Here is a 12,517-nt window from a genome sequence, read left to right on the forward strand (position 1 = left end):
CATCAGATTTCATAAGAATTACTGAGTAGGTATAGTAAACATGAATTATACATTTTTGGCGTTAAAATATTTTAAAAGATTTATTGGTGGTAATCCTTGCAGTGATTCTAAAGAATGCTTATGCTTAATATCTGGTTTAGCATTTCCTTAATATTAATCTGAAAGTAGATTATCACTTCTATTACATTTATTAATATTATAAGCTACATATCTTTTCTTCTATGTATTTTCATAGTTCTATGACCATGTGTCAAAATAATGGTCATCATCTTGTTAGCATTCAACTGACGTTGTATAAACTGGCTGAAATAAGTACATATCTGAATAATTTGTCTTTCAATAACAGTAAAAGGAACATGTGGTTTAATTTGAGTAGCATATTATTCACTTACTTTTCCAGCTTATCTCCGAGTGACTGTGATTTGTGTTCATCCAATGGTTCATACATGTCTTCCATTTCAAAAACTTTCTTATAACCTTTCCAGAACACTCCTCCCATCCAACTAAAAAGAAATAGATAATTTTTCAATTTTATTTTAGTATTATATGTTTCACTTGAGTGTATTGATATGAAAGTAAAATAAGTGTGTGCTCATGATGAGTTATTTTGGTATTTTTTCAATTAAGTTACATTACATGTGATTTGATGTTTGGATCTTTCCAGGCGAACAATAGCAGTAAAGATTTCTTGGGCTCTGCACCGGATCAGGTCCTTCATATTTCCTTCTGTAGAAGGAGACATAAAGGACCTGACCATGTGCTGCACCCGAGAAATCTTTACTGCTTACATTATATGTGCTGGAATCAGGTGAGTAAATAGTAATATGCTCTGGGGGTTATGGGATGGCCTGGGGTGGCCACCCTCCCTCTTATTAAAAATTTTGTCAGGGAAAAATTTTGAAAATGACATGCCTGGAAATACATTTTACATAATTTTGGAAATAAAATTTTACTTCAAGCAGATGGAGTTAGTATATGTCAAAAGTAGACAATATGTTTGAATATTTCTTTTCAATATGTCTTGAATTTCTCTGAGGCTTTGGAGGGGGGGGATCTATCCCCTCATCCCTCCCCATAGTTATGCCACTGGCTGGAATCACCACCTAATCCTTGAGGGCAATATAGAGTGTGCAGCTTCAGATTGTTAATCATGCATGGGCAAGCAATTATGTTCATGATTAATAGTTGCTAGTTAAATGGCAGTGGAATGATCCATTTTCCCATGTTCATGTTAGTTGTTGCCTCCTTAACGCATAAAACCTCTTGTGAGACTGACTCATTGGTGATTTTTAATTCCCTTTTCAACTTTTTGAAGAGCTAAAGAGATGCAATTATGCTCAGACAGGGCCGGCCTTAGGGCGGGGCGACCGCCCCGGGCCCCGCGCTTTGGGGGGCCCGGGGCGGTCGCCCCGCCCTAAGGCCGGCCCTGTCGTGAAAAAAAAATTCGTGAAAATTCGCATCATTCGTGAAAAAAAAAATTAAAATACACGATAGTTTTGAAAACGCAATTTCAACTATTACTGTATTGTTAAGTCCGTGCTAGACAAAAAATAATATTATGAAAAAGGAATAATGATGCAGTAATTTTTATTGTGCAATTGCGTTTGTCAGTACAGTACTGTGTCGTGATATTTTAAGTGAAGGGCCCCGCACTGAAGGTTCGCCCCTAGCCCCGCACCTGCTAGGGCCGGCCCTGTACTCAGAGGCGGGAGATTGAAAATTGATTCTGTGGAAATTCCGAAAACCTCAACTTCTCCGCCTCCTTTACTCTGAAAAAATATAAATGCCAGACTTTCCGGTCAACGGCCTCCAACCCCGAGAATGCTTGGGCTATCGAAGCGTATGCTAATTCTTCTAATAGGGGAAATATCGCTTCTTTTATTACGCTTTTTCTTTTCGCTTGAATCTGCAATACGGAGAAACAAATCTTCGAAACTTCACGTCCTGTGGCCAGGCAAACATCCTACGCGTTTATGCAACCCGAGACACAAAGTGATGGAAATGTCTTTGATGACTACGGAACAACTCAAAGTCAATAAATATCCCTTAAAAATCACCCACTCGGTGTATTTATCGGAAAAATTCCAAAAGGCTTCGTATTCATATTCCTAGCCCATCATAAAATTCAAAATGTGAATTTTCCTGTTTTCGATACAAACCTCCGGTCGACGGCCACGACTGCCGACTCAAGCACGCAATCGCGTCGAATGGCGAATCTTCGGATAAAGGCTGAGGATTCGACTAGAGTACTTATCATGACTGAGTTTCCTTGTCTCTTGCCGGGGAGTGGAGAAAAGGAATTTTCAACGCGAAGAATTCCATGGAGTCTTAAACAGGCATCCATAATTATCCCATTGGTATATGCAACCCGATTGACTAATTTATTGAATAATTTTCCTGCGAGTTTTGAAGTTAAAGACTGACTCCTTATTCCGCTCATTTGTGGCCGACGGGATCTGCTTCGTCGAAATGACGTGAGGCCGTAAAGTTAATGACTTTCGATTGATAAGAATCCAAATACTTATCTTGCATATTTGTGGCCCCATCATCCTCTGTTGCGTCAATTAAATCTTCCTAGAGGTATTTCGCTGGGTTGGCTTGTGAAACGAAACGAAAATGTTTCGTTTCGATCAGGAGGGAAACGAAAATAAGAGACCTAGGTTTCGTTTCGATCCCGCACGAAGTTAAAATCACCAAATAGTTTAGTTTCGACCCGGAACAAAACTTTTCTCCCGGGAACGGAACTAAATTAATCGAAACTCCGCTGCTCATAGTAAAGTTTCGATCCCAGAAGTTGAGTGGAGGGGGATAAGAAGGAATATATAAAATCGTATCCGGCTCCGTTTTGTGAAAGTTCTTTATATCCATGATAAAAAGAAGAACACAATGGTAATTTCCACAATTTTAATGTCAATGTTATCACGTTTGTGCAACTGGGTTCACAGAGAATATTAAAGATTTTTCATGCACTCTAGAAATGAGCTGCGTCTACCGACGTGAGCCTATCGGTAAAAGTAAAGAGTCATATTTAAAGCAAATATATTATCGAAATATGTATTTTTACGCCATTTTTTCTTTTCATATTCATGCACTTAATGATAAGAGATTGAAGATTAATCGATAAAAAGAGCATAGAGGTACTAAACTATTTTTCCGTCTTGAAAAGAGCAAAAAAGGATGTATTTAGCAATTGTATACCTACAATCACATAATGATATCCATGATAAAAAGAAGAATACAATGGCAATTTCCACAGTTTTAATGTCACAACTCAGCAACCGACAATGGTTTAAACACGCAAGTGTCATTTTCAAGGAAAAATTGAAAAACCTTGAAAATGACACTTACGTATTGAAACCATGGTCGGTTGCTGAGTTGTGACATTAAAATTGTGGAAATTACCATTGCGTTCTTCTTTTTATCATGGATATGAGAAGGAATAGTTTCGACCCATTACGCTTGACGTAAGTATAGAGAGGTTAAAACATCGAGTTTAAAATTCGAATGGCCAGTTTGTGTTCGCCGTACTCCTGTAAGTGGTAAAATATGAATGCCCCATGCATCTAATGGCGGTATGCCGAACCTCTACTTCATTCAACCATACTCCGTACTCGGTGAGTGAGTCGAAACTAAACTGTTCGGAGGTTAAGCGCATGGTCCCTGCAGTGCGAAACATTATCTGCGTTTCGTTTCATTTCAGAGTTTTAGTTTAGTTTCGACCCGAAGGAATTTCGAATCCGATTTCGTTTCGACCCTGAGTTAGGTTTAAATCCATTTCGTTTCTTCATTCTTCTCCTGGGAACGAAACTATTGATGTTTCACTGGTTTTGGCTTCCGTTTAGTTTCTATTGCTATCCCTGGTTGCAACTCGTGTTTGCGACGACACCGCTTGGCGTGCCACTGGTTGCGTTCAGAGCTACATTAACGACACCAAAGGATAGAAAGTTTTTTATCAGCAGCGTTAACCATTTATTAACGACAATGCTAACGACTGCATGTTAACCAAAAACCTCCCAGCTTCACTTCGAGTCTCCTCATATCGGACATGATGTTTTTTTTCTATTTTCCCGATTTTGTGAGATATACCTCTATATTGACGGAAGGCTTATGCTTGGTGGGTGGCCCAGGGTCAGAGGCGTAGCCAGGAAACATTATCTGCGATTCGTTTCATTCCAGAGTTTTATTTTAGTTTCGACCCGAAGTAGTTTTCACTCCGATTTCGTTTCAACCCTGAGTTTGGCTCCCCGGGATTAGATACATTTCGTTTGGCTTCTACAGTCCTCTCCCTGGAACGAAGGAATAATTGAAATTTTACTGGTTTTGACTTTCGTTTCGTTTCACTTGCCAACCCTGGGATTTCGCGCGACGAAGGGCGAATAGGGATTTAAGAAGTTCCAAAGTTCCAATGGGAAGGGATAGGAAATAAAGATAAAATAAAAAAATATTTAAAAACGTGCTTTTCCGAGAACAGAGTAAAATGCACTAAAAAGAAAAAAAAGACTTTCACTCTCATGGTGGGTGCTGTTAATAGTGTTAATCATTTATTTACTCGTACATTTTGTTTTTACATCTGAATACAAAAATAACAAAGGGAAGGAACTTTAGGTGGTCTCCAAGGTCATAGTACCAGAACTGAGCCACCATCAAATAACAAAATGTATTACAATAAAAAAATAATAAGGCAGTAAATAATACATGAATGTTTTAAGTAAATAACATCGAGTCGACCGCACGCTCGAAAAAACGATTTAAATTTCGGGGTTGCAAGTTGGTGCAAGGTTTTACTTTAGATTCACAATATAGAAGCTTCAAAAAACGACATCTTATAAGTTACTTAGCGAAATTCGATGATAATATCTACTTTTTCTCTACGTTTATGCAAAAAAAGGGCTGAAAACAGGCTCCGCCATTTTGTTATATATCTATGGTTATTGATAAAACAAAATATTTAAAAACCCTTCAAATGAAAGAAAAAGAAGTGTCGATTAAGATGGTATAACATGTGTCGATAAAGATGGTATAACAGTTGTGTCGATAAAACTATTCATGAAACCACTGCACGAGGATAAATTCGGCAATTTTCAGAAAAAATCGAGAGTCGTCGTTTTTCGTTAAATTTGTTCAACTTTGACCTCACATATATTGTTAACGTAAAAACACAGGAAATAAATAATCTGGGAAGGTGTGCACAATTTATTTGAGAAAATGTGCGCGAAGTTTCAACTTCCTAGCTCAAAAAAATCGATTTTGAGGTTTTAGCCAGCTTTTTTCTATTCTAGCCCACTGTGCAGCGTGTGGCTAATTTTTACGGAGTAACGCAAAACGGACATAGTCGCACACACAAACACACTTTGGTCGCTTTACACCTCTTTTGAGGGCGCCCCATACGGCAATAAGAGTTTAAATTTTAGTGTGTTAAAGATGGAAAAAAGTTAAAAAATAAAATAATGATAATCTTAGTTTTGAATTAACAAACCCATTTCCGTGGAGTAAGGCTATATAGGTTTATGGACTTCAATGGGCACCCATTCCCCCAATGCTAAGATGCCGCGGTCGAGGCCAAAACAAACCCGAAGAGTAATAATGGCTATGTCGTAAGACTTTACCCTACAAACCATTTGAAGAGGGGTTCGGGATAGTATGTAGATGCAGTGGCGCAGCGAGGGGGGTTGAAGGGCAAACCCTCTCCCCAACATCTCAGAGGAAATTTTACGTTTAATCCATTTTACTTCATTGGATTAATACTACTTATAGAATAGTGTAAGGATTAATAAAGTATCTCTTCAGAAAGTCGTAAAACTCACCATTTTGAAAAATTTATCTCAACTTTTTTCTGGGGGACGGCCCCCGCACCTCCTGTTTACCCTGGCGGGTATTCTATACCCCCCTGTTCCCCAGTATTAGTTGCGCCTAAAACCCCCCCCTAGCGTTATTTCCTATCTGTGCCCCTGTGTCAGTGGCGCCGACTCCATGGGGCCTAAGGGGGCCCGAGCCCCCTCAAAGATTCGTTTGGGGGGGCGGAGCCTCCTCAATAATTCAAGAAAATAATTAAGTTATATTATGCTTTGTGAAATCACAAAAACATATTGGTAATTTTTATTTCCCATGTTAGACGATAGTTCCCTTTTAAAATAAATCCAACAATGTGTGTTGAAAAAAAATAATTATAAGGTTAAGCAGGTTAACTGAATCAAGTAGAGTGAATCATGGTAGTGTTTCGGTGCTGCGACACACTTTGAATTTAACCTCTTCCCGGGCAAGACCTACGATATGGGCCCCCCCATTATTTTTTATAAGTCGGCGCCCCTGCCCTGTGTAGATGTTTCCACGTGGTTTATTTCAAATTTGTACTTCTCCATTGTTTCGATGCGATTGATCTTGGGGTAGTGGCGTTCGATGATAAATTATAGTTTTCCACTCTTTATTCGTTTCATTTTTCGGCTCAATTCTCAAAACAAGCCAGTTCAATCCGGGAAAGTCAGGAGATTTCTTATATCTACCGTTATTTTTCCCCATATCTTTGAATTGAGGTCACTTGAGATTTTTATCGATTAAATGGTGTGAGATAGGAAAACCATATTCCTTGAATGTTGTTTTCCTTGTTCGCCGATCGTAGCTGTCGCTTCAGTCTGCCATAATTCAAGCAAATTACAATGTGCATGAAAAAAATACAAAATCAGGGAAGTGGATTGGGGAACAGAAAGGTTCAAAAATTGTTTATCCACGAGAGCGGTAGGAGACCTCAACCTCACTAATCGCGACGTAAAAAACGTCTTTCGTTAGACAGTGTAATTTCATAGTGAATTTTAAGCTTATGATTACCGAATAATATTCCCAATTGTACTAAATGGTCGATATCGATGGCTAAGTTCTAACAACACGTCTCTCAAAGTCGGCCGGTTTGAGACTGGTATCTTAAACAAAGTGTAATAAAATTAAAAAAAAAAATACGAGAAAAAAACAACTCTTTGTGTGTAAGTGAATGCTTTTTTTTCAGTTTTATGAATTTTTGGTTTTTAATTTCTGTGCACAAGTAAAAAAAATTATCGTCTTTTTTGCTCTCCTGAAAAGTTGCAATTTTTGAGATACGTGTTGTTAGAACTTGGCCATCGATATGTGTGCAGCGTGTTTTGCGTTCCTTCATTTTGTGCTGCATCCTCACGTAGACCATAGTATTGTCGTTGGTTACGGAATAAATGGTGCATGCATTGTAAGAGCCACGTAATTTCACATGCAATTGTCACGTTGTCCAGTTTATTTTTTATTTTCGATTACGGTATAGTGTAAATATAAGAAAGCGTATATTTTTTTCATTTCTCGGTTATCGACTACTCAAAAGGCTATTTGAGACAGTAAATTTACGGCCTTGACTCTTTCGCTGAAAGTCGATGACGTCATGAGCTTACGCCCAGCGTGTCTGCTTTTCCCAGCCACTTCTCGGCCACGCAAATGGACCTTCGTTGTTATTTACCCTCTTGTGAGCAATTCATTCCCTCAGTGAATGTTCTTCCTGATCGAGTTCTACTGACGTCACCGACTCAGGAAGAGTGGGCGGTAACTTTCGCGTTTTATTATTTTAAACTTACAAGAGAATGGATGAATAGGAAAGAGCTAGTTTTTCCGTCGCAACACTCCTTTAACTATCATCTACGAACAAGGCCGTAGCTAGGGGGGGAGGGGATCAAGGGGAATTGATCCCTATTTCCACATGTACTCCTGAGAGGACTTTCTCTCCTCTAAAACGCCTCAAAACTTATTTAAGAAACTCTACAGGCTAAGAAAGACTAAGCGGTTTGGCTTTGATGTCAATCCACCGCAGAATTGACATCGACACCGAGGAGTTAATTAATTTGTTCACTACAAAGAAAGCTAGAAGGCTAAAGTTAATTTTATAATAATATATTTGTATTTTCGTTTAAGGGTTTATAATAAATGTGTATATTTAACTGTATACGCTATTTTATTTATCTCTTAAAAATGATTTTATGTTTGTCTACTATTCCATAAAATCCCCCCCGAAAATATTTTCTGGCTACGGCCTTGTCTACGTATTTCTTTAAATGAAATGCGGTTTTGAATGTAATTGAACGTCGTACTCAGTTTATGGAAGCATCAACATGTTGCTGACGACGAGTACTTATTCGGGAGCAATAGTCACCCCTTGTACACATCCTTGAGTTGCCTCGCTGGGTATCGTATACATGTAGGTGAATCCATACTTACGCGAACGTCAGGGCCGATAGGGGATTAGCTTTTGCCCGTGGGTGAGCATTGGTCCAAGTTCTTCCTTTGTCCATCACGAATGTCTATGGCAACCACTTTAATGTCAGAGTCCTGGTACTCAAACTTTTTACGTCACCGATTCATGTCCTTCCCGCTCCAAGAACACCTGTGAAAGCATTTACAAATTAAGTGCTCTCCAATCGTTCTTTGTGATGGTTTTAAAATTGTTGTTAACCAACCATTCTCCGGAAGATGGACCTTACATCTAAAGATACTTTGATTTTTTTTGTTGTTCCATTTATGGAAATTTGCATGGGTTTCAGCATCTTGTCGTACCCAATGCATCTTCAAACACCGGATAACTGCTAAAATTCTAAAGCTTGCATTCACAGAAAACCAGTAAGTCCATTAATTATGTGAGGTAATTTTGGCGATTTGTGGACCCTCCTCCCTATCGTGAAATTTGGCTCGACCTTCTCTCTCCTCCCTCCAATCTCTTTCTAAACTTCCGTCAAAAGGCTGCCATCTTCAAAATATGTGTTTAAAGAAATAAGGTTAAAATTATAAAAAAAATGGCGAACTTGATAAAGGGAGGTTTATGAGCATCAAGATATATCCTCATCTAGCATACAGATAATTATTAAGTGGATATTCAGCTGTGACACCCTCTAAGATTCATTTAGCTTTGCTGCTGCATGCATATAAAGTTTGTGCGTCTATTTAAATGGGATAATACGTAGGAAAAATAGAATACTTTTATGAAAAAATTTCAAGAAATTTCCTGTGAGGATTGAGTTGTTGTGGTCCGTCAAAAGGTTGCCATCTTCAAAATATGTGTTGAGGAAATAAGGTTAAAATGATCAAAAAAATTGCAAACTTAGTCAAAGATGGTTCATGAGTTTGTTTAGAAGATGCAAAAACTAATACAGAAAATTTTAAAGCCATTATTAATGGGTAAGACATCCAAAATAAGTAACTGCTAATATTATTCTGTTACCAGTTGATATCAGCCTGTTTGAAATCGGCCAGTTAACGATTCAACTGATGATTAATTCAGAATTTGAATTATCTTTATTATCATTCACTCATAACTGGGCTATATCGAGCTGGAGAGGGGGGTTTGGAGTTCCAACTTCTTCCAAAAATATTGGGGATATATGATCTGAGAATGACCACGTGAGATTGTTCAAAATGCGTATTTTCAAAGTAGATTCGTTAATCTATAATTCATTGCGTTGAATTAAAAAATAATTATTTTAATTTGATATTAGTTGAGACTAGTATTCAAGATCGCAATTTTACATGTTTCTTACGGAAAAAAATACGCGATGCTTGCTAGGACCGCCTCTTTCTCCAACGTGATATTGGGTGAGAATCGGCTTAACCGCCTTCCCCCTAAACGTCTTACGTAGTTATTGTATACCCCTCGATGCGTCTGCATAGAGATTTGGCTTGAAGATAGTGTCAATTATCTTGAAAGATTATTCGCTGAGCTGATGAAATCAAAACTTGCATTTGAAGGCCACCTCAACAGCAGGCATCGCCGTATTTCATTTTTTTAACCACCCCTTAATCCATTTCCACCATAATCCTCCCCTGACGAACAACCTATATCTTTCATTCACAGCGGCAACGTAGTACTTTGGCGTTAATTAGGATTTAAGAAGGGCGTCTCATAGATCGCAACAGCTTATAGTGGCGTTACATGACTTTCAAGGATTCGACCTCTGTCTTTCAAGCTTCGAGGGCGTGGAACTTCCAGGGTTTTGGATGGGGTCACAACCCCTCTTATTCCCCATAGTATCCACTACTTTCTTTTATTCGAAAGCTAAGAAAATGTAACTATCGCGACGTTAATAGTGACACTTGGGTAGCATTGGTTCACATACCGGCTTGTGTATTACTGAGAAACTATGTTGCTCCTCAGTAACATAAGCGAATGCATCACAAGAAATACCATCTCATCATCCATCTCGCTCACTTGAAAACGTTGGAAACGGTGATCAATCATGATCTCGTAGAGCCCATATTATTGATTACGGCCATAAAATATTGGGTACATGATACTTGGATAAAAATTATTATTAGAATTTGGACTCGTGAGTCTGAAAGCAGTGAAAGTCACGGTAAATTCGATCACTTACCGTCGTACGGACGCTTCTTACGACGCGATACGTGGTGTCTGAACTAGGCAGCGGCCAAAGTCGTGTATATATTGGCTGCTAATCCATCGGCGAAGAGTGACGAGTGATTTCGTCTCTTTTAATGTGCAAGCAGGTGATAATGGATGGGAGCAGATTTTTCCTGATAAGCAAACGGCGTTTAGTGACGCAACTTGCAATCGCGTGAGAGCGAGAGACATCCATGCAATTTGCGGCGTCATTTTTTTTTCGGACATTCACGAAGTGTTCACGTGGGTCCAACACTAAGTATTGGATATGGATGATACCCGAATTACTTTTTTTATGACAGTGTTTTCTTGAAACAGTAACTCAAACGTATCCAATTATATCTTTGCTCACAAATACGATTCCAGTGGCGGATACATATGGGGGTGCGCGCCCCCCCTTGCAGGGCCGCCCGCATTGCCTACCGTTGGAGAACCACAACTGTAACCTTTTTATACCATAAGATTGCATTTTCTTGTATACGTGTATGATCAGTCCAAATAAAACTTTCTTAAAATTTGCATGTGACTTATTTTTCATTGCGATGAAAGTAAGGTAGCTCAAGATATATTTTGCGCCCCCCCCCTTGAGTTTACTCTGCATCCGCTTCTGACCGATTCATAAGTGAAAACACGTGAATTGTTACATTACATGGCAGAATGAAATCTATTCTTCTACATGTAATATTCCGGGAAAAGATCATCCTGGAGCATCAATGTTCCTTAAAATTGTGTAAAATACTCTTTTCTTGGGAAAGTTAAGGAGTTAATTTGGTAAAACCGTCGAAGTTCATAAATAATACGAATTCTTTAGCATTCAAACTTACTATGCATGCAAGTCCTAAGCTAAATGAATTTTAGTGGGCATTACAACCAATTATTCCCATGATAATTATCTATCTGTATGCTACATGAGGAGTCGTGTGCATACTTGACCGTGTACAAGTCCTTGAAAAACAAACAAACAGGATTTTTGCGGATTGATGCCATATCTATATTATTATATTTGGGCTTACCTACGGGGGACCCTGGCTTTAATCCTAAAGGCAGCAGTAAAAACTATAGATGCATTGCGACCTTTACTTGTTTTTTTTTTTTTAAGGAGCAGAAGGGGTAACAATTGGTCATTGGAAGCCCAATATGATGACTTGCCCCGCGTTGAATTCGAGGAAAGATAATTATCAGTTGTGACCTATGGGGCTTACTAACTTTGCTGCAGTGGAATCCGCAAGAAAATTGAATTTTGTCATTTTATCTTCGTTGAAACATGAATCGACTCCTTTCGGAGCATTGGTATCTGTATCAATTATAACAACATGTTTTTTTGATTCTTGTAATCATTAAATTTCCTTGATTTTCCTTTGAAAATCTGATTTTATATTGAATCTTTATCGAAATTATTTATGTTAATTATATCTTATTATCACGCATGTTATTTTATATTCGATTAATTTTGTTGTTTATACGGTTTTAATCGGATAACTCTATGAAACAATTAGATGCATTGTAAGTTTTCTGTTTTCTTTGGATATCACAAAATGTAAAAAGAATTAGGAGGAATTTTCGTTCGAACCTCTTGCCGTCCTGCAAGTTTCTCTCCTCCGGATAATATTGCACACGACTCCTCATCTAGCATGCAGATAATTATTAAGTGGAAAATCAGCTGTGATGCCCTCTACGATTCATTTAGCTTTGCTGATGCATGCACATAAAGACTGTGCGTATACTTAAATGGGATAATACGTAGGAAAAATTGTATACTTTTATGAAAAAAAATCAAGAAATTTCAAGTGAGGATTGAGTTGTTGTGGTCCGTCAAAAGGCTGCCATCTTCAAAATATGTGTTGAGGAAATAAGGTTAAAATGATCAAAAACATTGCAAACTTAATCAAGAGTGGTTCATGAGTTTGTTTAGAAGAAGCAAAAACTAATACAGAAAAATTTCAAGCCAGTATTAATGGGTAGGACATCCAAAATAAGTAACTGCTAATATTATTCTGTTACCAGTTGATATCAGCCTGTTTGAAATCGGCCAGATAACGATTCAACTGATGAGTCTTTCTGAATTTGAATTATCTTTCTCTCATACCTGGGCTTTAGCGACCTTGAGATGGGGTTTTGGGGTTC

At 38.2% G+C, this 12,517-nt stretch overlaps 1 protein-coding gene across 2 annotated transcripts in view; it reads right to left on the minus strand.

Moving 5' to 3' along the window:
• LOC124160562 (probable multidrug resistance-associated protein lethal(2)03659) overlaps positions 1–10,471 on the minus strand; it is a 40,522-nt gene extending 30,051 nt beyond the window's left edge. For both annotated transcript variants that reach the window (XM_046536431.1, XM_046536430.1), the window contains exons 1-3: positions 10,368–10,471; positions 8,224–8,389; positions 393–503 (exon numbers count right to left, since the gene is read on the minus strand). In XM_046536431.1, coding sequence (XP_046392387.1) covers positions 393–503; positions 8,224–8,297 — 185 coding nt within the window. In that variant the 5' untranslated portion in view covers positions 8,298–8,389; positions 10,368–10,471. The remainder of the gene's footprint in view (positions 1–392; positions 504–8,223; positions 8,390–10,367) is intronic.
• Positions 10,472–12,517: the final 2,046 nt, after the last annotated feature.

The sequence above is a fragment of the Ischnura elegans genome, chromosome 6, assembly GCF_921293095.1.
Source record: "Ischnura elegans chromosome 6, ioIscEleg1.1, whole genome shotgun sequence".
In the NCBI taxonomy this organism is placed as follows: Eukaryota; Metazoa; Arthropoda; class Insecta; order Odonata; family Coenagrionidae; genus Ischnura; species Ischnura elegans.